Source organism: Eulemur rufifrons, chromosome 13 (assembly GCF_041146395.1).
Source record: "Eulemur rufifrons isolate Redbay chromosome 13, OSU_ERuf_1, whole genome shotgun sequence".
In the NCBI taxonomy this organism is placed as follows: domain Eukaryota; kingdom Metazoa; phylum Chordata; class Mammalia; order Primates; family Lemuridae; genus Eulemur; species Eulemur rufifrons.
Window position 1 is genome coordinate 15,256,645 of NC_090995.1, and position 25,653 is coordinate 15,282,297.

The 25,653-nt window shown below is 48.1% G+C and overlaps 1 protein-coding gene and 1 long non-coding RNA gene across 2 annotated transcripts; one reads left to right on the forward strand and one right to left on the reverse strand.

Annotated features, from left to right (window-relative positions):
- Nucleotides 1-3,211: 3,211 nt before the first annotated feature.
- Nucleotides 3,212-18,689, forward strand: PAQR3 (progestin and adipoQ receptor family member 3). The gene is made up of 6 exons (XM_069485439.1): nucleotides 3,212-3,478; nucleotides 6,963-7,125; nucleotides 10,487-10,642; nucleotides 13,394-13,591; nucleotides 15,960-16,050; nucleotides 18,325-18,689. Exons 1-6 carry the CDS (start codon nucleotides 3,294-3,296, stop codon nucleotides 18,465-18,467), a joined length of 936 nt encoding a protein of 311 aa, XP_069341540.1. The 5' UTR covers nucleotides 3,212-3,293; the 3' UTR covers nucleotides 18,468-18,689.
- On the reverse strand, nucleotides 17,124-22,672 carry LOC138393898 (uncharacterized). The gene is made up of 3 exons (XR_011235275.1): nucleotides 20,706-22,672; nucleotides 18,685-19,536; nucleotides 17,124-18,280 (listed from the first exon to the last, which is right to left on the reverse strand). It is a non-coding gene; the product is annotated as an uncharacterized lncRNA (long non-coding RNA).
- Between the last annotated feature and the right edge of the window lie 2,981 nt (nucleotides 22,673-25,653).

Genomic DNA, 25,653 nt, shown 5'->3' on the forward strand with positions numbered 1-25,653 from the left:
TCCAGAAGCACCAAGGTGTCCTGCTGGAGGCCATCGCTGGTCCCCCACGGATAGCCAGGTCCTGGTGTCCCACCAGGTGCCTCGCCAGGTGTTATTTCTCCACCAGACATAGTGCTGAAGACAGATTCTGCCAAGCACCACGACTAAACAGCCAAAGCCCTCAAAGTGCCGCAATGTCATGGTACCTGTGGGGAATTGTGCCCTCTCACCTTGGTGTTCCCACCTGGTAGAGGTGCCCCAAAGCAGTTTGCTTCTGTCGTCTTGCAGACCTGAGTGGAAAAGCTCTTCCCATTTTTGTTAGTATCATTTCTTACTTATAGACCTCTTTCTCACTCTAGATGCAGACATGGATTGTTGCTCTATCTATCTTTTCATATTTGGCCATGCATGTCCTAACAAGTTATTTGTTAAATGCTTGGTGTTCAAGTGTTTAATTTAAAAGTTAAACCACGCCAACGGACCAGGGAGAACTGAAATGGGCCGTGAATCGTTGAAATTAACCCAGAAGTCATTTGGCAACAGGCTTCGATCAAAGCTGCTCCCGTTTTTAGTTCTTCCCTCCAGGGTCCCACTGTGACCATAACGCAGCTCCTTTATCTCTGATCATCTCTGGGCATCCTTCTACTTTCTATTTCAAATACTAGACTACAAATTCTCTTCCCCTATCTCCAAGTCAAATACCCAGGGACAAAACTGATGAGTCAAACTAATTTTTACCATTGAATGGACATTTGTGCCAGGACATCCCATGGTCCACTGACCTACCTTGGGCTCAGCAGTGGCCACCAGGTAGTGTCAGGTGGTGTCAGCAATAATAGGTGGAAAAGGAACCTCCCAGAAGGGGTCTGTAGGAGTGGAGGCCGCATTCTCTTCCTCCACTAGGAAATGAGAATCCCTGTACACAGTAACCTTCAGCACAGATCATACACTCAGCACTCACTAAGCTCTCAAATATTATTTTTAGCTCTATGGCTCAAAAAATAAGTCTCACTTCTTTTATATGATTAGTTAAGTTCATTTAGGATGTACCTCCATTTATTTTTTCAGTTTATTAGTTTATTTTTCCTTGAACTCCATACACACCTAACATTTGTTGGGTGCTAATACACCTGGTACTTTTCTAAGATTGTTACATGGGTTTGCTCATTTCATCCTCACCACACAAAGTGCTGTGATCATTCCTGCTTTACCAATAAGAAAACTGAGGCACGGAAAAGTAACTTGGACAAGGACACGTAGCTAATAAATGGTCAAACAGAACTTCAAACTCAGAGAGTATGGCTTCAAAGTCCACAGTCTTAGTAACTAAGCCATACTGCTTCTCAAAAATCAACCAATATTGCTGACATCATAATAATGAACAATAGACATTATGAGTGATTACTGTTTGCTGTCATGGCTCAAAACACAACACCCCAAATTAGAACGCTTCAGCATGCTGAGTGCTTCAAACTGAAGGAGACTGGGAAGGCCTCAGAAGCCAGGTCTCTCTGACTTTTTCCCACCCTCCTTTCCTTCTTCTCCCTGTTCTTCTGGAGCAGATCTTAGAAACTAGAATTTCTCTCCCCTGAGGCAGGTCATCATAAAAGCTAGAATTCCTCTCCCCAAGCAAGCCATAAAACCTAGTCAGGTTACTCTGTGACCTTCCCCCGCCTTTCCATGTGAAGTGTGGTCATAAAAGAATTCTCTGCCCCGCCTTACCTGAAAGTAGGTCGTAAGACCTTCATTCTAGAAAGGTGCCGCTCTATACCCAGAGGCCAGGAAGAATCTGAACAAACAGGTCTAGCTGGGTGCCCCCACCCTCAGTTTATTATCGTTAGATCATGCCTCTTTTGTCCAATCATGTTTGTCTACAACTATCCACTTCTTTCATCAGATTTGGCATAAAAAGACAGGTTTCCCTGGGTCTTGGGTGTTCATTTCTGAAGACTCCCCTGTCACGTAAAACTTTGTTAAATTTGTTTGCCTTTCTCTTGGGTTTTTTTGTTGTTGTTGTTGTTTGTTTGTTTGTTTTTTGAGACAGAGTCTCACTCTGTTGCCCGGGCTAGAGTGCCGTGGTGTCAGCCTCGCTCACAGCAACCTCAAACTCCTGGGCTCAAGTGATCCTCCTGCCTCAGCCTCCCAAGTAGCTGGGACTACAGGCATGCACCACCATGCCCGGCTAATTTTTTCTATATATATTTTTAGTTGTCCAGCTAATTTCTTTCTGTTTTTTTAGTAGAGACGGGGTCTCGCTCTTGCTCAGGCTGGTCTCGAACTCCTGACCTCAAACGATCCTCCCGCCTCGGCCTCCCAGAGTGCTGGGATTACAGGCACGAACCTTTCTCTTGTTAATCTTTGTTTTATATACACAGGGTGCCAGCTGTCAACCTCGTGATGAGTGAGGAAAAGATACTACGTTTTCTCCCTGGCGATATCCAATAATGGGCCCGGGACCTACCCACACAGACTCAAACTAATGACTTGCCCTGTTGCAGGATGAATAAGCATTTGCATCACAATTCCTGGCCAGGAACAAACCAAGCTATAGCTTTTCCTCTCTGCGCCGCTATCGCTGCACCCCACAGGGTTTTGACAAGCTCTGTCTTTATGATCGTTCGGTGAAGTAGATTTTCTCATTTCCACTGTGATTTCTTCATCAGCCCAGGAAATACTCGGTGTGTTGTTTCAATTCCGGGTGTGGAGATTTTTACTTTCCTTGTTTATTTCCAGTTTAATTCTACCGTGGTCAGAGAACAGGCTCTGTTTCTTCATTGCTCAGCCCACTCTGGATTCTGGTGCGTGTTTCTTCTGTTTCCGACTCCATTGCTCCTAAGAACTGATGTTAATTCAGAAAACCTCAAAGGTCCCTTCTGACACTAAGTGTGCGCCATTGCAAGCATAAACCAGACGGAGAGGAAGCTCCCGTTTTCCTTCCCGTTAACCCTTTTCCTCTTGATTTTTCAAAATGTAGCAATTCCTGCTTCCCATTTAAAAAGGAAAAAAAACCACTCGAACGGGCCCGCGCAGTTCCGTGCTTTGCGCCCTTTCCACCAGCAGGGGGAGCCCCGGCGCCCCGGCGCGTCCCTCGTGCGCGCAGCCCCGCGCCGGCCGCCGTGGGCCGAGGGGCGGGGCCGGCGCGGCGTGTGACGTCAGAGAGGGCTGCGACGCCGCCGGGGCGGTGCGCCGAGACCGGCCTGAGCGGCGGCGGCGGGGCCGTGGTTTCCTCGCGCGGCGGCCGCGGGCTCCGGGGCGGGGGCGGCGGCGGCGAAGTCCCCTCCGCGGGGAGCGGGGCGGCGGCGGCGGCCGGGACGATGCACCAGAAGCTGCTGAAGAGCGCGCACTACATCGAGCTGGGCAGCTACCAGTACTGGCCGGTGCTGGTGCCCCGCGGCATCCGCCTCTACACCTACGAGCAGATCCCGGTGTCGCTCAAGGACAACCCGTACATCACCGACGGCTACCGGGCCTACCTGCCCTCCCGCCTGTGCATCAAGAGGTACGGCCGGGCCCCTGCGCCGCGCTCCGCTCGGCCCCCTGCCGGCCCCGCCGGGGACTCGGTCCGCGGAACGGTGGTGGCGGTCACGGTGGCATCGCCGCAACGCTCCTGTGGCGCTTTGCTACTCACGCGGAGCTTTCCCAGCCCCCATTCTCGCGACTGCTCGTGGGGATACGTGTCGGCCCCGACCCTGCAGACAGTGGCCGAGCCGGGCTTGCCCTGCGCGCACCTCGGCTTTGTTCCTTTTTAGGACAGCCCCGGGGGGGACCCGGACGTTTGGGACCAGATAAATGTCGGTACGGCGGGAAGCCAGTTCGTGCTGCCGCGTGTGTAGCTGGAAACCCCAGGTTTATTCGTTCAGCAAGTGCTCGTGGAGCCCGTGCTCGGTGCTAGGCGCGGTACCGGGCCCTGCCGGGAACGGCAGACGCGGCCCTCGTCCTCGTGCGGCGACTGAGGTCTAGCCTGGGCGACAGGCAGCGAAGGGATAATGACGCTATTACGTAATGACCGTTGTGGAAAATGCCGTGTCGGAAAAGCGCTCCAGAAAGAGCCCGTGGCGGGCACCCGGCCTGCACGGGAGCGCAGAGGCCGCTGCTAGAAAGGAATCTCTTTACCGTCCTTAACCCTTGAATGCCTGTGTCTAGACAAGCAAAAATGAAACTTGCCTAGTTCTTAAAATAGCTTTCTGTGAAAATTCGACGTGTGTGTGCTAAAATGCAGAACCCTGCTCCAGGAGAATTCAGGTGCCGACGGTTGGTTCCAGGCCGCTGCAGGGCACAGCCCGGTGCCGCACGCAACGTGGGCTTTTAAATTGCTCAAGCGGCAGCCACGTGTCTCACGCTTGCTCTTCTTTCCAGCCTGGTTTTTTCCCTATGTTTCTTTCCTTTGTCCTGCCTGGAAAGTGTGTGTGTGTGTGTGTGTGCGCGCGCGTGTGTGTGTGTGACTCATGGTCACAGGTGACATCATCACTGTCCAGGCCCTACTGGGTCTGCATGGGTGGCCCACAGCACTTCGCAGTTTGAAGCCCAATTACGGCTTTCCTCCCCGCTGCCTCGTGTGTGTGAGTGATTGCAGGAGAAATCAGCTGGGCTCTGCTGCCATGGGGAGCTCCGCGAGGGTAGGGCAAGCGGTCAATTTCCTTAAATGTTTTTTTGTCTTCTGCATGCTCATGTTAGGGTCCGAATCTCAGAGAGTAGAAAATGAAGTATGTAATATTAGATTTTGAGCTGTTGAGTCAAAAAGATTTTAGTATCCAAATCTGCCACTTAACAGCGGTGAGACCTTGTGCAGAAGTTAACCTCACTAAGCTTTATTTTCCCCACTTTTAAAAATGAGGGTAATCACAGTATCTGCTTCAGAAGGTAATAAGGATTAAATGAAGATTATGTATATAAAATGCTATGTAGGGGCCAGTACCCAAGAAGCCCTCAGTAAGTTGTGGCTCTTAGCACCAGTGATTTTTGAAGTTCAACAGCTGATGATGGTGATGGTTGATTTGGAAGCTGGAGAGAGTGTGCTGGGGCCGGACTTTTCATACAGCAAGAGTAGATGCTCTGTTGGGGATATTTGTGCAAGTGCTTTTCTCGTCAGCTTGATCTTTTCCAGGTTCAGCCTTTGCCTTCTCTTCTTTTAGCTTTCAAGGGTGACCAGGACACATTTTGTATATAATCTGGGGAGATTTTTTTTTTTTTAATTTTTTAAAATTATTTTTTTTTTTTTTTTTTTTTTTTTTTTTTGAGACAGAGTCTCACTCTGTTGCCCAGCTAGAGTGCCGTGGCATCAGCCTAGCTCACAGCAACCTCAAACTCCTGGGCTTAAGCGATCCTACTGCCTCAGCCTCCCGAGTAGCTGGGACTACAGGCATGCGCCACCATGCCCCGCCAATTTATATATATATATATGTATGTATGTATGTATTTTTTTTTTTTTTAGCTGTCCAGATAATTTCTATTTTTAGTAGAAACGGGGTCTCGCTCTTGCTCAGGCTGGTCTCGAACTCCTGACCTGGAGCGATCCTCCCACCTCGGCCTCCTGGAGTGCTAGGACTACAGGCATGCGCCACCGCGCCTGGCCTGGGGATTTTTATATGTCATAACGGTTCTGCCGCTGCTCTTAATTGGAAGGAACACGGAAAAACTGTGCTTCTCATCTTTAATCAGATTATACTGAGTTTCAAACAATGAAAAGTTGTGAGGCCGAGGGCGGAGCATAGTACTGACTCTCAAAACAGTCTTGTAGTTTGTTGTTCTCCTGCACACTGGTGGCCCCCCCCAATTGTAGGGAGTCCTCATACCTGATGCTCATACACAGCAAAGCCTGAAATTCATAATACAGAATTCTCTTTATTCTTGATGATTGTTTAATAGTCTGGGGGCCTTGCTATGTTTATCACTTGTAAAAATGGGGAAGTTAGAATCATGGTGACTGTTGCCAGTTCAATAGGTTAGAGTCATATGTCAATGCTTGTTCATAAGGACTTCCGAATCGGTGGAGGTGCAAGACCTAAGTTTAAGCAAAGTATTATATTTTGCAAGAGTATTTTAATGCTTATTCATATCACCTTTTGATGAATGATCAGATGAGTCCTGTCCCCATCTAGAGAACCGTTTCCCAGAGGGAAGGACGGAGCTGGAAGAAAGCTGAGCGGCGTCTGATCCAACCCCTTTGTTTTACAGGTGGAGAAACCGAAGCCTGGAGAGGTCAAGCGACTTGCTCGGGGTCGAGGCAGCCTCTCGACTCCTGGTCAGGGTGTAGACTCTCCACCAACTGTGCTGCCAAGGCCAGTTAGCCAGGGCATTCTGAAAGGGGGCAGATAGCACCCATGTTAAAAGGAAAGTCCTCCTGTTCCTAAAAAGGGTAGACTTACACCACCTGGAAACCAGTACAGTTTCAGACCATCCACAGCAAAGTTGTTCCAGCATGTCTGTCTTAAAGAAACTTTGCAGCGGATACATTTGTCTGTATTCTGCTGCTCTTAAGTCCATTTAATTTTGCATTTGGATTTAATGTGTGCTAGACTATTTCCAGTTTATGCCTAACCTTACGCCGAGCAGGTTTTCAGATACCTGTTATTGACTAAGCGAGTCAGCTGACATCAGCTTTTCATTTGCACGTTCTTCTCTGCAGACCTTTCCCTGCGCTTGGAACCATGGTGTCTTAACCATGCATGGTGCCTGCCAGCAGGCAGTTGCTAGACTGGAGGGTGAGATGGGATGTACATGTAAATACCTCTAATGTCAACAAGGAAGTGATAGTTATGGTAAGACAGGTGAGCACCACCAAAGCTCTAGATCCCAGGATTGCTGCAGATGGGGAAAGAGTTAAAGATTAATTAATTAAAATACTATATTGAATTTAGGAGGGTGCAGATGGGGTCAGAGCTTAAAGGAGCAAGTGTTTGGTAACTTCCCCAAATTGTCCCGAACCTTTGAATGCAGACTGTGAGCCCACAGGAATCTGAGTTGCATGTTTGTTTGCTTTCCAGCTTGTTTATTTTGTCTAACGAGACGGTGAACATCTGGAGTCATTTGCTGGGCTTCTTCCTCTTCTTCACCCTGGGAATATACGACATGACGTCAGTGTTACCTTCAGCAAGTGCATCCAGAGAAGATTTTGTGATTTGCTCCATCTGCCTTTTCTGCTTCCAGGTCAGTCATTTCAGACACTGCTGTTGGTAAAGGGAGATCACCTAAGGCCTGGCCAGGTCACCTTACCTTGGACCCGTGACTTTTTTATTTCTTTTTATTTTTTTGAGACATAGTCTCACTCTGTTGCCCGGGCTAGAGTGCTGTGGCATTAGCCTAGCTCAGAGCAACCTGAGACGCCTGGGCTCAGGCGATCCTCCTGCCTCAGCCTCCCGAGTAGTTGGGACTGCAGGCATTTGCCACCGTGCCCAGCTAATTTTTTCTATATATTTTTAAATGTCCAGCTAATTTATTTATTTATTTTTTTTTTTAGTAGAGACGGAGTCTCGCTTCTGCTCATGCTGGTCTCGAACTCCTGACCTGGAGTGATCCTCCCACCTCGTCCTCCCAGAGTCCTAGGATTACAGCCCTGAGCCACCGTGCCCGGCCTTTTCAGTCTATTTTTTAGGGACATCTAGCAATAACATTCCTTTTAAGCAGACCATACTAAGCATTGGTTCACTTTTTTAAAAACTTGGGGTTTTGTGTGAATACTAATTATTTGACTTTCCCTTTGATCCCATAATTTGTCTCTTTCCTCCTCAATTTTCCCTTTCACGCTGAAATGAGGTTTATCATGGTTTCTGATTATTAATATTACTGTCAGATATGCTCATGTAGAAATTCCAGCAAACCCCAAAGTGTATAGAAACTGGGATCATGGCACTGCACTCTAGCCTGGGTGACAGAGCAAGACTCTGTCTGTAGAAAAGTGAAGTTTATGGAGGAAAGTGAAAGTGGCCTGAAATGCCGTTTCCCAGGGGTAACCACAGGTGACGTTTGGGTGAGAACTCCCCCAGATGTCGGGCTGTGCGTGGCTGTCTCCCACCTGCCTACTTGCTTGCTCCCCTGCCTGTCCACCTGCTTCTAAGACGCCGTCCTCCCTGCTTGCTGTTCTGTGACCTGGTCTTGGGTCACCCTGGTGAAGGGACCTTTCCCCGTCCGCGAGGACACGCACCTTGGTGCTCTCCCGATTTTCGGGGCTTCACTCAGGGGTCATCTGGGAAAACAAATAACCGGGCGTCTTAGAGTTCTGTTTAACTGGGTATGAAACTCTGATGGGTTGCTTAGCAGCCAGAAAGCTACAGATCAATAAGGATTTTGGACAGTGGTTGAAGGAATGGAGTTGTAGTTAAGTGCATTGCTATTGCATGTTGATGTTGAGTCTGTGGGAATTGATGAGGCGTGTTCAGTGGCCAGAATGTGGAATAGCTAGAGGACCATTTCTTTCTTTCTTTTCTTTTCTTTTTCCTTTTTCTTTTTTTTTTTGTGACAGAGTCTCGGTCTGTTGCCTAGGCTAGAGTGCCGTGGGATCAGCCTCGCTTACAGCAACCTCAGACTCCTGGGCTCAAGCGATCCTTCTGCCTCAGCCTCCCGAGTAGTTGGGACTGCAGGCATTTGCCACCATGCCCAGCTAAATTTTTCTATATATTTTTAGATGTCCAGCTAATTTATTTCTATTTTTAGTAGAGACGGGGGTCTCGCTCTTGCTCAGGCTGGTCTCGAACTCCTGACCTGGCTCGATCCTCCCACCTCGGCCTCCCAGAGTGCTGGGATTGCAGGTGTGGTAGAGGAGCATTTCACTGTCTTAGCTGTTGGTTATAGAATGTGTATATTGGACCTGCTTTATTTTTTCTTTGGTCCCCTTTTCTCCCCTGCCACTGTCACTGGCTTAGTGTGTGGGCTCCTGTCATTTCTCCCCAGGGTCATTTCTGTCACCTGCCATTGCAGCCCTTCTAGGCCACCTCTGCCTGGGTGCACTCACCACCCTCAGGAGTCACAGACCTGCCCCATGTTACTGAAGCTAGAGCCCTTTGGTGTCTGGGACTTGTCAGAATCGTGTTACCAGGCGGCAATGTGACCTCTGGTAATGGTTCTGTGGTCTCCGTGTGCTGCTTCTCCCTGTGCCCCAGCCCCCAGCGAACGTGTGTCCGCTTGCTTAAGTCTTCGGTGACTCCAGACCCTTTCGAGATCCAGCTCGGGTGACAGCCCTGCTGCGATGGGCTTTTCCTCCCACCCGTCCCTCCCCCAAATGCAGACACACGTCCACACAGCCAGCATCCTCCCGCCTCAGTTTCCTCACTGTGTTCTGCACGGACTTTTCTGTGGGACTCCTGACTGCATTGTTTGTGCATTTGATTTCGAAAAGTCTCTTTGAGAGTAGAGGTTTCATCTTTGCGTCCCCTGCACCGTGTGACACAGCAGGAGCTTGGTGTCCACAGGGTGTTCCGCAGTGGAGGCCTCCTCCGTCGTCGGACACTGAGCCGCTCAGATCAGCTTTGCTGTCGCCTTGGCAACCATGGGGTCAGCATGTCATGACCTCTTAGAAACACTAAAGCTCTGTTTACCTTAGAACTGTAAAGTGCGTACACCAAGTCTCAGACAGACATGAAAATTCTTAAGTGAAAAATTGTGGAACAAAATATATAGGATGATTCCATTTGATTAATAAAAATATATAGGTCAGGCATAGTGGCTCGTGCCTATAATCCTAGCAATTGGGGAGGCTGAGGTGGGAGGATCACTAGAGGCCAAAAGTTCGAGACCAGACTGGGCAACATAGCAAGACCCCCATCTCTACAAATAATTTAAAAATCAGATGTGGCATGTGCCTATAGTTCCAGCTACTTGGGAGGCTGAGGCGGGAGGATCGCTTGAGCTCAGGAGTTCGAGGTTACAGTGCACTGTCATAGCACTATGGCACTCCAGCCTAAGCAACAGAGACTTTGTCTCTTAAAAAAAAAATATATATATATATATATATATTTATCGTGTGTGTAGACTTGTATATCACAGGTGTTTGACATACATCGAAAATATCTGGAAAGACACAAAACAAATGTTATCAGTGGCTGCTCCTGGGAAGTAGGGTGAGTGGGAGGGGCTTATATGTTCTGCATCATACAGTTCGACGTTGATTGTTCTTAAGGACATGTATGACTTCCGTAGTAAATACTTTTTAACAGTAAATTCATCCATGGATCAAAGTAAGCCTCAGATACTGGTAAAAACATATGCATTGTATAATTTTCCCATTACTGTGCTATTCATTTGTGTTAAAATGATTTTCATATGAATAGAACAGCTGTCATTTTAAAGTGCCTTTTTTATGGCTGTTATTCCCATTTTACCCGGGAGAGAGCTGAGGCTTGGAGACGCGGCCGGGCTTGCCTTGCTGTGGGCGCGGAGCCGGCTAGAACCCAGGCCAGGGGTGGCTGCCTCGCAGTCCTGGCCTTTAACGGAACCACGGCTCTGAACAGCGGCTGTGAGCTACTTCCGTTTCTGTCTGTGTCACTTTCTTCAGCTGTGTTTTTATCCTCCGCAGGTCTGCATGCTTTGCTCTGTGGGCTATCACCTTTTTTCCTGCCATCGGTCAGAAAAAACCTGCCGACGATGGATGGCGTTAGACTACGCAGGAATTTCTATCGGAATTCTGGGCTGTTACGTCTCCGGAGTATTTTATGCATTTTATTGTAATAACGTAAGTAGCTTAAACTGTTTTACGTTCTGTCTCTCATATAAGTCTTGGGTTTTCTTGCCACGGTTCCTTTGAATTTCTGAATAAGTATATAATTAACTTACAGCATAAACAGACGAGTCTGTGTAGACGCAATTCATTGCTCAGGAGGCTCCTGTGACCTCTGACAGCTGCCGTCAGCTCCAGGATTATTTTACTAATTTCCATCAGAAATACTATACCTAAATTCATTTTCTGAAACTTAACATAGACATTATTGTTTCCACTAAATCCATATGGCTCCAAGGTTCCTTAGATGTGCACATTCCGTATCTTTTATTTTTGTGTTTATAGAATTGAAGTTAGCACTCGCTAAAATTACGCAGTTGGCTACTGTTTTCTGTTTTCTTCTTACCCTTCCTTCCTCTCTCAGTGGAAACCATGGAGGACGGTGTGTCTGTCAACGTGCTGACCCTGTTCTTGTACAAGTGTGTTTTCCTGTGCTCACTCTGACGCTTGGGGTCGGCCCGGTGACAGACAGGACGAGTGAGAGTGTGTCTAACCGCGATGTGTCTTTCCTGAGCTCTGGATCAGCTCTGCTTTCTGTCCCTGAGGTCAGAAAAGTCACTTTTTGCCTTGTGCGAAGCAACAGTTTCAACCCTGCGATCAGAGAACTTGCAGCACCTGACCCGAAAGTGTCGGCCCGCTCAGCCTGGTGGGCCGCGACCTCCTGCCCGCCCCGTGTCCGGCCCCGGGGACGAACGGCGCCTTCCCACGAGCTCGGGGGCCTCGGGTTCATTCAGAAAGTCCCTGTCGACCCGAGCCCCCTTCTCTTCCTGCTTCCTGACTTTCTCCTTCCTCGTTCCGTCTGTCTGTGTGGTCCTGTCTCTTCTGGGCCACGACTGAGCAGGGAGTGTGCCTGTCAGCGCTAGTCAGTTCCAGTCTGTCCGCAGACTAACGCTAGTCAGCCCTAGTCTGGCCAGTCAGCCCTAGTCCTCTGCGGTCGGCCGCGCCCTCGCCCGGGCCGCAGCCCCAGCCCTCGCTGACGGGCACTGGCGTCCTCAGCCTGTTGGGGATTCTTAAATAAGCTCTTGGTCTCCGCACAGTAACAGAGAAAACGTAAAACTAGCAAAGAGAATAATCCTAAATTTGGTTTGAATGGGTAAAAGCACTATTCATTGTGAGCCGTTTGCTTTTTAAACCTCTAGTCACTTTGGAGCATAAACATATAATTAAATATATATGCAGTTAGCCTTGTAAATGGATTTGATTGTAGTAAACTCTGTTCCTGTCTGCTGAGCTTTCATAATCATTTTACATGAGACTGTTTACGTCTTTTAAACAGTTAGGGGGAACAGACTGATCGAGAGCTCGAGTGCAGTCATGTAGTATTGGAATGGTTTCCCTTATCTTAGCCTGTGTGTGTCTGAAAGTTTCCTGTTTGCCTCTTCCTGAACTTTACAGTGGGACACTTTTTGTAAATCTCTCACCAGAAAAACTGGAAGTCCAAGATAGATGAAAAAGAAAAGGGAAATGGCTTTTCTTTCCCCTGGTTACTAGTCCTTTGCAGACACCCAGGTGCTGTAGAGCTATAAGGACGCGTCACCTTGTAGGGGACACAGCTGGGTTCACAGTGAGGTTGAAGCTGGGGACCCCTGACCCTTAGAAGCACATTTGGGCACAAACCTGAACAGACACTGACACGTGATTCCTTTTTTTTTTTTTTTTTGTGACAGTCTCACTCTGTTACCCGGGTGAGTGCCATGGCGTCAGCCTCCCGAGTAGCTGGGACTACAGGCATGCGCCACTGTGCCCGGCTAATTTTTTCTGTATATATTTAGTTGGCCAGCTAATTACTTTCTATTTTTAGTAGAGACGGGGTCTCGCTCTTGCTCAGGCTGGTCTCGAACTCCTGACCTCGAGCGATCCTCCCGCCTCGGCCTCCCAGAGTGCTAGGATTACAGGCGTGAGCCACCGCGCCCGGCTCCCCCCGTTATCTCTGGAGTAAACTACACCGATGCCTTTCCAGCTGGTTCCCGTCCCCACTTTCTTTTCTGCACTGATGTTAGCTGTCTTTCCAATGAGTCCATTTGAAAACCAACCGTATCATCCCGTTCTTAAAGAACTGCTGTCCCTCCCGTGCCACATGGCACAGCTCAGAACCTTCACCCTGACAACACACCTGCGTCCCTGTCCTCTCTGACGTCCCTGCGGCATTTGCTGGGTTTTTGTTTGGTTTTGTTTTCCTTTAGAGCTTCCTCTTCCCACAAAACCTTGCATGTTCCCCAGACCTAGCCCAGGTGCCATCTCCTCCGCAGGGCACTTCTTAGCTACCCCGGGTAAAATTACTTGTTCTCTCTTCTGTGTTTCTGACGTTCCACCTGTAACTGTCGCAGTACCAGTAACTAGATTGTCACCACGTGTTCACGTGTCTGCCCTGCCCGCAGTCCCACGACCTCCCGCCGTGGGGGAGAGCGTGGCACGGTCCTCTCGGTTTCCGCGGGACTGAAACCGGGGCTGGGTATAGCCGGCCCTCGGAAAGTGCTTCCGTGTGGATGGGCGTGGTCTGTGCCCAGCTCCCTCGGGAACTCGGCTGGCCTCCCTGGGGACCCGGAGAGGTGTGTGGGACGTGCAGGTGTTAGGGCAGGGAGGCAGTCCTGTCTGGGAGCGGGAAGACCAGGCAGCAGGGGTTTGGAACGTGGGATGCGGAAGCCAGAGCTGCCCTTCCCGCCCCTTGCTGGTCGTGACAGTGACGCCCGTTTCCGTCTGTCCCAGTACTGGCGCCAGGTGTACCTGATCACGGTGCTGGCCATGATCCTGGCCGTGTTCTTCGCGCAGATCCACCCCAGCTACCTCACGCAGCAGTGGCAGCGGCTCCGCCCCGTCATCTTCTGCTCCGTGTCGGGCTACGGCGTCATCCCCGCGCTGCACTGGGTCTGGCTCAACGGCGGGGTCGGGACTCCCATCGTCCAGGTGGGCTGGACACCGTCCTCGCTCCTCTTCCCGTTTCGTTTCAGTTTGACTCTCTGTGGGAGAAGTGGCGTAGCCAGTCCAGGAGGGTGGCGGGTCCTGGTCATTTCAGAGCCCGTTGGCAACTTCCCGTTGGTGCTGTAATTCTCACAGCCGTCACACAGGCCACCTCGCAGGGGGCAGAGGTCAAGTCCGACGGCTGGGTTTGTTTCTGAAATGCGTGTCTGTGACAGATGCATCCCCAGTCCTCTCTCTGTCGGCCTCAGTGTGTAGACACCGAAGTCCCCTCTGCGGAGACTCCAGGGTTCCCGCCTTTAGGAGCAGTTGGTGTTTTTAGGGGTGCAGGAGGGTGGGAAGGAGTTTTGTGGGGTCTCTTGTGTTTGAGATGTCTGTGGGGTGGAGACATGGAGGTGGGGCCTGGAGTTTAAGCCAGAGTTTGGGACCAGTGGTAAAGATTTGGGCGGCGTCGTCGTGTCGGCAGGTGGGGCCCAGGAAGTGCATTCGACTCTCCAGGGAAGACAGACTGAGACATGAAGCAAGAGCCGTTGGTCAGTTGTCACGGGGAACAGCAGCGGGTGTGTGGGAAGAGCCTCAGCGAGAGCCACGGGTGTGTGGGAGGAGGACTGGAAAGGGGGCTGACATTCGCGGAGACCCTTACAGACGTGCTCGTGTGCATGCAGAGTACTCTGGAGAAGTTTCAGCGTAATGAGCCAAGAAATCCGGCAGAAATCCTGTATGCTAGTCACACTGGGAGCTCTGTCTGGAGTGTGGGACTTTAAAGGCAGGTTTGATTCAAAAGAATCGGATTTCATGATTCTTTTATGAGACCTTTATTCAGGAGGATCAGAGGAGGCCATCAGTGGGGGTGGCTTCGCCTGCGAGGAGGGCGTCTGGGGACGCCGGGAGGAGGAGGGGTCCGTGGTGAAATGAACAGCACGGTCTGGCCACTTGGCCGGTTTGAGGACAAGGGTGATGTTTGCTCCATAAATTAGGAAACTGGGAGAAAGGTGAGATGGTAACGAGGGACATGATCTCCGACAATTTTGATTTCCCTGAAAATAGAATGGGGAACCGCCAGGCCAGATGTAACTCTAACCATAAGTGAGCAACTGGCTGTTGAAAGAAGTGATCAAACGTTTGGGGTGTGGGGAGCGTCCCCTGTGAGCCTAGAGTGACAGTGAAAAAGATCAGGACCCACGAAGTCAGTGGATTGTAGAAAAAAATGAGAAATAATCCCATGTGCAGACATCTTAAAACAGAACTGTGGCTTAGAAAGCTCGTACTTCTGAGAGGTGGGATCTAACAGAAAACCAGGAGTTCTGAGGGGTGAGATTCTAACAGAAAACCAGGAGTTCTGAGGGGTGGGATCTAACAAAAACTAGGAGTTCTGAGAGGTGGAATTCTAACAGAAAACCAGGAGTTCTGAGGGGTGGGATTCTAACAGAAAACCAGGAGTTCTGAGGGGTGGGATCTAACAAAAACTAGGAGTTCTGAGAGGTGGGATCTAACAGAAAACCAGGAGTTCTGAGGGGTGGGATTCTAACAGAAAACCAGGAGTTCTGAGGGGTGGGATTCTAACAGAAAACCAGGAGTTCTGAGGGGTGGGATTCTAACAGAAAACCAGGAGTTCTGAGGGGTGGGATTCTAACAGAAAACCAGGAGTTCTGAGGGGTGGGATCTAACAAAAACTAGGAGTTCTGAGAGGTGGAATTCTAACAGAAAACCAGGAGTTCTGAGGGGTGGGATCTGACAGAAAACCAGGAGTTCTGAGGGGTGGGATTCTAATGTGATCACAGATCATTCCAGTGAGGAAGCAAAGGGGAATTTTCTGAAAAATTCCAATAAGCTCTAATTTTAAAAAGATGGAAAGAGGCACTTAACCAAAGATGGAAACTTCTGGAATGGTTAATCCTGGGAGGTGGGATGATGTGTTCTAAAGTGTGTGAGAAATCTGAGGTTGATAAAGCTGAAGATCATGGGACTGAAAGGGGGCCATGGGAATTCTCATATTTGACGAGGAAGGAGAAATGATGGGTCTTTGTTCCTTAGATGGGTTCTTGGTGAATTAGGTTCATGTTAAACAACCAGAACTGGGAACAGCATGAAAAAGACCTGCGGGCTGACAGGTTCAGGGCCGGGAGAGCCTTTCTGGTGTGACGTCAGCAGCGAGACGGAGCGTGACAGGCAGTCTTATCTGAAGGACCCTATCTGGGCTGTCGGAACAGGCCCTGTGTGACAGTTCTTGGTCACTTGGGTCTTTTCCAGCCCCACGTTCCCTGTCCTGGGTCTAAACCCCACTGTTAGATTGAGAGTAAACTGGGGGTTTGGTAACAGCGGGACGATCTCTGGAAAAAGCTGTTTTGCTTTTCAGGACTTCGCACCCCGCGTGGTTGTGATGTACGTGATCGCCCTTCTCGCCTTCCTGTTCTACATCTCCAAGGTCCCGGAGCGGTACTTTCCAGGTAGGTGTCTGTCTGTCTACGCGGTTTCCTGGCATCATCCGACACACGTGCTCGAGGGGACAGAGCCGGCGCTGGACCCGAGAGTCCCCCGACTCACAGCCCCTGCATGTTAAAGTGGAGCATTAGTCACCCACGAGCGTTTACTGCTCGTAAACCGCCTGGTTGTTAAAAGCTAATGTGTGTAAGCAGAGACACATGCAGCAGGAAGGGAAGAGCGGGACGACGGGTAGCGAGCGATGGGAGAGGAGAAGCCGGGCGTAGGGCTGGTTCCCAGCCTGCACGTCGCAGGGTCCTGCGCACCAGAGAGAGGCCACCAAGCTGGCTTCCAGCCGCCTGCACCCAGTGCTGGGGCGGAAAGGGTAAAAATTGAGAGTCTTCATAAAGACACACACAAGCCCGTCAGAGAGAGATTTCTCTGTTCTTCAGTCCAGAGAAAACCATCTCTGATGGCAAAGTGACTGAGAGGACACTGGGTGCCGTTGAGTGACATTCTCGAGGACATGCCTTTGCCCGCGTGGAGCTTCATCTCTGGGCTCTGACCCCGCCTACCGGCCGCACGAGCTGACAGGTCCCCGGCTCTCAGCTCGGTCCCCGTCTGCCACACGGGGACCCTCTGTCTCCCCTGGGCCGCTGTGAGGACGATGGGGAAACGCACCCACAACTCCTCGCCCGGTTCCCAGCGAGCAACGGGTGACGGCAGGTGTTAGGCTGCCCCGTCCCCCACGTGGGACAGGTGGGACGTGTGGCTCAGGGAGGGACAGAGCTGCAGCTCCAGGTCATGCTTTGCTGCTCAGATAGTGACGAGTCAGGAATACTGTTTGGAGCACAGAAAACAGGGATTTGTTTTTTGTAAGTTTGGAGGCCAGAGGTCAGGGAGCAGTTTAAGTCCCCATTAGAAACTTGTCCCCCTTTCTGTGGGTGGAGATCACGTCCGCAGGGCCTCAGCAATGGCCCTGTCCCCTCACCCCGCGCTGGGGAGGAGCAAAGGTGAGAACCTGCCCGCCACTGAGCCCCTGTGCGCCTGCGTCCCACGCTGAGCTCCGAGACCGGGTGTAAGCAGGAGTTGGGGACGTGCCCCTGAGTTGAAGACCACCCATCTTTAGGCAGACGCAGAATTTTCCTCAGAAAACAATTCTGGTAAAATTTATTTTTATATCACTTTATTAGTAATTCTTTTAAAGATTCTGTTTTTGCTTCGAACCATGAAAATTCTCTGCACTAGCAGCCCCAGCCTTCTTCGCCCCGGGGACTGGTGTCACAGGAGCCGGTACTGTGGGAGGGAGGCAGCTCAGGCAGGGACGCGGCTGTACATGCAGGTGCGGCTCCGCATGCTGCCCCCGACCCCTTTCCCGAGTCTCGGGGGGATGCTCTGAGGCCCAGGGGTGGGGGCCGCAGCTCTGGGCTGCGTGACTGTGGCCAGGGTGGCCTTAGGCCTTTACAATATTCAGATCAGGAGTCACCAGTCTTATCTGGACAGTCACATGTTGTATAACTTAACAGGATGTGTGAGAGGTCGGTCCCCGAGGTGTCCACAGGTAAAGTGCAGCGTCGGTGGGTGGCCAGTTTTCTCTGTGATTCTGTAACAATGAGCCTGTGGGCGTCACTGGACCGTCCGGGGGTCCCCGGCCCAGGAAGGCTTGACCGAGACCCCACAGCCAGGCGCTGTCCTGGTGGGAAGAGAGAGCAGGTTAAAGAATATTCACGTAGCCATAGAAGCACGGTAAGTTACTGACATTGAAACTGTTGTAGCTCTGTTTCCCCATGTTAATTATTTAATCTTCGTGGAATTTAATTTCTCTTTGTGGTTAAATTCTCTGTAGTAGATGAACTAATCAACTCATTAATTCATTACTGATTGTCCTTTGCAGATTATTCCATTAGTCAGAGACAAAAGATTCGGGTCTGTGCTTCCTCCTTGTGCACCTGCTGAAGTACAGGAAGTGCTTCTAGCAGGTTCCTGTCCACGCAGCAGGGCCTCTGCTTCTCCCAGAGTCCTCACTCTCATGCGAGTGGAGACGTGGGAGACAGAAGGTCAAATTCCTGAAGTTCACTAAGTTAGGTTTTGAAAACACACCTGGACTAGAATTTCTGAAGTTCCCCTGTGCACTTAATGACTAAAGCCTTCAAATGAGACCCCGGTGTGAGCTGGTCTCCAGGTACCACCAGACCCTGACGTTCTCTGCTGCTCAGCCACACCGCCAAGGCCCAAGCCAGAAACATCTTTCTTCTCCTGTGAACGCATTAGGGCTAATGTGGGTCTCCTTTCCCTCCCAGGACAGCTCAACTACCTCGGGTCCAGCCACCAGATCTGGCACGTCCTGGCCGTGGTCATGCTGTACTGGTGGCACCAGTCCACGGTGTACGTCATGCGGTACCGGCACAGCACGCCCTGCCCCGACTCCGCCTCCCGCTTGTGACCGCAGGTATGGCCGGAGCGTCCGGTGGCTGAGCAATACACGACGGGAGGTGTGCACCCCGCTAAGTCTGAGGTTCCCACCAGTTTTTCCTCTTGTCTAATACATCATGGGTAATGCTTTATAAAGATGGGAAAATGTATTTGGGGATCTATGCTATTAGCTGCTCTACAGACCTTAAAACTGCTAGTGTGCTGCTTGTACAGACAGAGAGACGTACTTGGTTGATGACCAGGAAACAGCTGAGCACCAGCAGTGACTGGGACCGCAGCGTAGAAGCCCCTTAGGAAGGCTCGTCTCCGCCGGCCAGTGGGTCATCTGTGTGATTAACAGGAGATACTTTCAGTGAATTACCGAGTTTAAGTGCCTAGTCCAGGCAGTTGTTGTTACAGCCTATGCTTAATACAAGCTAGGATGGTGATTTTAAATACATGGTTTGTAAGAAACTGGCACTTGAGATGTTTTCTGTAGCTGTAGGTTCTCTTTTCCCTAGGAATACTGGATGTTTTAGTTTGCCAGAACGACGACTTTAAACTTCTTTAAGTGGAGAGAGGTGCTGACAAGAGGAAAAGCACTTGCTTTGCCATTTCTATCAAGTAAGAGTCACTTTAGAAACCAACTTCTGTGGTCTAATAACCAAGAGCCACCTACGCATTCTAACTTCAGATACTATTTAATTTCATATAATCACTGAATTCCTGTGAATGCACTGCAGAAAGGTTTTGGTCCCAAAGTTGCAGCAGAGCTTTTGCCTCTTGGATTTGCAGTCCCGGGTCTCCCCCTGACGGGGGTGCCCAGCTCTGTGGGTGCTACTGTGAAGGCCGCGGGTCTGCACGGCCGTCTGGACCCCGCACTGAGCCTTAGGCCGTAGAACAAAGTCCTGCAGACGCCCGGAGCGGCGACGTGGTTGCTCACCTGGGCATGTGTCCGCATCGCATGGAGACACACTCACCTGGTGTTGGGACCTGCACGCCAGCCCGCTCTTCCCTGGACACACTCGAGGGACAGAGCTCGCTGCCCCGACGTGCACCGTGGCTCCCCTCTTCTCTGGGCTTTTCAGACGCAGAAATCCCTGAAAGCAGACATTTATAAAAAGTTACATTGTTTAACGGAATATAAAATATTACCCAAATTTCTTAAAGAGTTGACTTGAGCTGTTTTAAATACTGGTGTATTTTCAGAACAGTAGAATTACTGAGTATCAGAAAAATGTTGACTGAAGATGAAGCTTATTCCCAAAATGCCTTTTGTACATATATTAGGAAAGTTAAATGTGCCTCAGTTCATACAACTGTCAAATGTTGTTTTTCTTTCCAGTGTAGTGTTTTGGGAACATGCATTCCCCATGCTAGTGTGCGTGGTGGGGGCACACGGGGTCCTACCCACTGTGACGGTGGAATGCTGCTTAGCGTGTGGATCAAATTAGCCACTTCAAAGTAACAAGAGAGTGGGGTGAAAGAATAGGATCTGTTTCTCCTGAAACGTCCCTTATTGGCTTACATGGTATTACAGCTTTTAAATATAATAGATAATTTGTCATTTTGGCCAAACAGAATAACACTGAGTAGTTGTACTTAAGTTTTGTAACTGTTTCTTTGAATTTAAAAGACATTCAGATCTCACTATAGGGAGAACTGTTCCATGTAACATTTCAACTTTTTTTGACAATGTTAAATATAAGAAAGCTCCTCTCTTTTCTTTACTATGATGCATTTGCTATAAAGGAATGTGGATTGCTGTCAACTGTAAATACTTATGTATGTCAGCATTTAATGACCACCTACTGTGTGCACAACACTACTGGTAAAATTTTTAAGACATTAACATTACATTTTAAAATTGCCTATAAATCTGAGCCTTGTATATTTAAGTTATTTTTGTTTTTATAGATTAAAATGAAAGTATACTATCCAGTACTGAAAAAAAAACTGGTTTTAATTTTATCAATGTGTAAACTATAAAAGCTCTTTATGGCTGTTTTAAGTTGTCTAGTGATTTATAGGGCTGCAGTTAACTCATTTCGGAACAATTCCCTTTCTGTGTAAAGCCATTTTCAAATAGCAAGACAGTGCTTGTCTTTTTTGTTATACCGAGTGCAATTCAGCTCGCTGCATGGCGAAGTATGTGTTATGTAAATAAACCGGGTTTACTAAGTGGCTTAAGTGCTGCCTGTCATCCTTTGTCACACGTAACAGCTTTAAAATCGTATTTTGGAATCAGGAATGAAGATTCAGGGCTTACCTGTCACAGCTCATGGCCTCTTCCGGGACGGAATGTCCGAGTGAGGATGTGGCCGGGCACAAGGCTGCACGGCTCCCCCTGGGCAGGCGCCTGGGCTGAGGGGTCCGTGCCCACCTGGATCAGCATTCCTGGTAGTCCCACCCCTGCCAGAGTGTGAACGATCAGCTCAGCCATTAGGGGGCAGGCAGAAGTGTCTTGCACGTGCATTATCACGGTAACTGTGTTTACAGTGAAATACTGAGTACCAAGGTCCCCCGAAAGTTTTGTGCCGTATTATTTCCCCAGTAGTGACATAGAATCCAGAACTGACACTAACTTTAAGAAAACATTTTTGGAAGACAGGTAAATAGTAATGGGGTCTCTTAGGAAGAGTGGCCCTCCATCCTTAGAGAGCTGAAATGAACAGGACAAGGTTCTAGGGGTTCTAGTCCTGCCCTATAAATCCATTATCAAAATACTGTCTATTAATAACATGCATGTAATGTCACCTTTGCCAACCATCTGAACTCTGTTTTTTGATATGCAACAACTAATAAAACTTCAAAACCTCATGCCTTCAATATGAGAATATTAACTACATGCTATATATGATGTTTAAGCTGGGCTTCCTTTAAAAAAAGGATTTGTTATTCAAAATAAGTAGCTCATCCAGATGGGAAGGACTCAGGGAAAGAACTCTGGAAGTATGAAGAATCAACCGGAAAGCAGACCCCAAAGTGGGAACACCAGCTCTCTAGCAATGGACATTAACCAAATTCAGAACACAAAGGACAGAACAATTTTGAACATGGATTGTAAGGAAACGCAATGATACGCAAGAAAAAATGGATAACACAAAAAAACCACAAAAAAAAATCCAGGATTTGGAAGAAAAATTCACTAAAGAAATTGAAATACTAAGGAAAAATCAAACCAAACTCCTGGAAATGAAGAATGTATTCAGGGAACTACAAAACACAGTGGAAAGCCTCAAGAGCAGAGTAGATCAAACAGAAGAAAGAATCTCAGGGATTGAAGACAACACCTTTGAATTAAAAAAGTCGGTCACAGAGATAGAGCAGAGAAATACGAGAAAAGAGGGAAGCCTACAAGAAATGTGGGATTATGTGAAGAAGCCTAACGTGAGAGTTATGGGCATCCCTGAGGGTGAGGAATTAAATACACAAGGGTTGGATAAGCTATTTGAGGACACAACAGAGGAAAATTTCCCAAGCCTTGCTAAAAATCTAGATATCCAGGTACAAAAAGCTCAAAAGACCCCTGGGAGAGTCACTAGAAACAGGAAGACGCCACGACACACAGTCATGAGACTGACCAAAGTAACCACCAGAGAGGCCCTCCTACGAGCTGTAGGGCAAAAGCAGCAGGTAACATACAAAGGAAAGCCCATCCCAGACTTCTCAGAGTAATGCCCAGCCTAGACTCTTGTACCCTGCAAAACTAAGTTTTCTATATGAAGGAGAAATAAAGACATTCTCAGATAAGCAGAGACTGGGGGAATTCACCAAGACAAGACCAGCCCTCCAGGAAGTACTCAAAACAGTGTTACACAGATCAGCACAATAAACACTCACCAATGTAAAATCACCCTAACCCTAAAGGTCAAAGGCCAGATACCACAGTGGCTCAAGAGAGAAAACAAAGCAACAAAGTTCACCTCAACAGGATGAACAGAAATCTGCCCCACTTACCAATTCTCTCACTAAATGTGAGTAGCCTGAACTGCCCACTGAGGAGACACAGGCTGGCTGAACGGATAAATGCACACAGGCCAAGTATCTGCTGTCTTCAGGAAACACATCTAACCTGCAAGGAGGCATTTGGACTGAAGGTAAAGGGGTGGAAAACAATATTTCAAGCAAATGGAAGCCAAAAGGCGGCTGGCGTGGTGGCAGCTTTGATTTCAGATAATTAATATTTAAATCAACAAAAGTAATCAAAGACAAAGAGAGTCACTATATAATAGTCAAGGGACAGTTCAACAAGGAGACATAACAATTTTTATTTTTATTTTTTTTTTTTTATTTTTTTGAGACAGAGTCTCGCTCTGTTGCCCGGGCTAGAGTGCTGTGGTGTCAGCCTTGCTCACAGCAACCTCAGACTCCTGGGCTCCAGCGATCCTCCTGCCTCAGCCTCCTGAGTAGCTGGGACTACAGGCATGCGCCACCATGCCCAGCTAATTTTTAGCTGTCCAGATCATTTTTCTATTTTTAACAGAGACGGGCGTCTCGCTCTTGCTCAGGCTGGTCTCGAACTCCTGACCTCGAGCGATCCTCCCGTCTCAGCCCCCCAGAGTGCTGGGATTACAGGCGTGAGCCACTGCGCCCGGCCCCTGTAACAATTCTTAATATGTATGCACCCAACTCGGGTAAACCCAGATTCATGAAATCAGACTCTACTTGATGTAAACAAAATGATAAACAGCAACACCATAACAGCTGGAGAATTCAACACCGCTCTGACAGCACAGGACAGAGCCTCTAAACAGAAAATTAGCAAAGAAACAATGGACTTAAACAGAACTCTAGAACAAATGGGCCTGTCTGTCATTTACAGAACATTCTACCCCAAAACCACTGAGTATACATTTTTCTCATCAGCTCATGGGACAGTCTCTAAGATTGACCATATCCTAGGCCACAAAGCACGTCTCAAAAATTTTTAAAAAATAGAAATTATACTGTGCATCTTCTCAGTCCACAGTGGAATACAATTAGAAATCAACTCCACCAGAAACTCTCATCTCCACACAGTCATGGAAACTAAACCCTCTGCTGAGCGATTATTTCATTAACGAGGAAATCAAGATGGAAATCAAAAGATTCTTTGAACTAAATGACAAAGGAGACACAAGTGATCAAAATCTGTATCAAAATGCCTACATCCAAAAGACAGATCACAAATAAACAATCTAATGAATCATCTCAAAGAACTGGAAAAGGGTGAACAGACCAACCCCAAAGCCAGCAGAAGAAATGAAATTAATAAGATCAAATCTGAACTAAATGAAATTGACCAGAAAAAACTATATGGAAGATTAATAAAGCAAAAAGTTGGTTCTTTGAAAAAATAAACAAAATTGACACGCCTTTGTCTAAACTAATGAAAAGCAGAATAGAAAGAACTCCAATAAGCTCCACCAGGAATGAAAAAGGAGAAATTACAACTGATGCCATGGAGATACAAAATGTCATCTATGAATACTATAACAACCTCTATGCACATAAACTGGAAAATGTGGAGGAAATGGACAAATTCTTAGAAACACACAGCTTCCCCAGACTCAACCAGGAAGAAATAAAATTCCTGAACACACCAATATCAAGTACTGAAATTGAAATAGCAATAAAACACCTTCCTAAAAAGAAAAGTCCCGGGCAAGAGGATTTCACACCCAAATTTTACCAGACCTACAAAAAGAACTGGTGCCCATCCTGCAGAAATTATTCCACAAAGTCAAGGAGGAAGGAATCCTCCTCCCCAACACATTTTACCCTGATACCAGAACCAGGAAAGGACGCAACAAGAAAAGAAAACTACAGACCAATATCCCTTATGGACACAGATGCAAAAATTCTCAACGAAATCCTAGCAAACCGAATCCAGGTGCTTATCAAAAAAATAATCCTTCACAGCCAAGGGGGCTTCATCCCAGAGATGCAGGGATGGTTCAACATATGCAAATCTATGTGATTCACCACATAAATAGAAGCAAAAACAAAGACCACATGATCCTCTCAATAGGTGCAGAAAAAACATTTGGAAAAAATTCAACACCCTTTTATGATAAGAAAGCTTAAGAAAATAGGCATAGACAGGGCCTACCTAAAAATGATACAAGCCGTATATGACAAACCCACGGCCAACATCTTACTGAATGGGGGAAACCTGAAAGCACTCCCACTTAGAGCCGGAGCAAGACAAGGCTGGCACTGTCCCCACTGCTGTTCAGCATAGTGCTGGGAGTCCTAGCCCAGCAGTCAGACAGGAGAAAGAAAACAAAGGCATCCAAATGGGGGCAGAAAAGGTCAAACTATAGCTCTTTGCTGATGATATGATTTTATACTTAGAAAGCCCCAAAGATTCTGCCATGAGACTAATGGAACTGATAAATTCAGCAAATCTCCGGATACAGGCCGGGCGCAGTGGCTCACGCCTGTAATCCTAGCACTCTGGGAGGCCGAGGTGGGCGGATCGTTTGAGCTCAGGAGTTCGAGACCAGCCTGAGCAAGAGCGAGACCCCACCTCTACTAAAAATAGAAAGAAATTATATGGACAGCTAAAAATATATATAGAAAAAATTAGCCGGGCATGGTGGCGCATGCCTGTAGTCCCAGCTACTCGGGAGGCTGAGACAGGAGGATCGCTTGAGCTCAGGAGTTTGAGGTTGCTGTGAGCTAGGCTGACGTCACGGCACTCACTCTAGCCTGGGCAACAGAGTGAGACTCTGTCTCAAAAAAAAAAAAAAAAAAATCTCCGGATACAAAATCAATGTACAGAAATCAGTAGCATTCCTGTACGCCAACAACAGTCAAACTGAGAACCAAATCAAAGACCCAATCAATACCCTTCACAGTAGCACCAAAGAAAATAAAATACCTAGGAATATATTTAACCAAGGAGGTAACAGACCTCTCCCTCTACAGGGAGAACTATGAAACACTGAGGAAGGAAATAGCAGAGGATGTAAACAGGTAGAAAACCATACCATGCTCATGGGTCGGCAGACTCAACATTGTTAAAATGTCTACTATTATCTAAAGTGATCTACAGATTCAATGCAATCCCTATTAAAATACCAACATCATTTTTGGCAGATATAGAAATAATTTTATGCTTCGTATGGAACCAGAGAAGACCCCGTATAGCAAAAACAATCTTAAGCAAAAAGAACAAATTAGGAGGCATCAACTTATCAGACTTCAAACTCTACTACAAGGCTACAGTA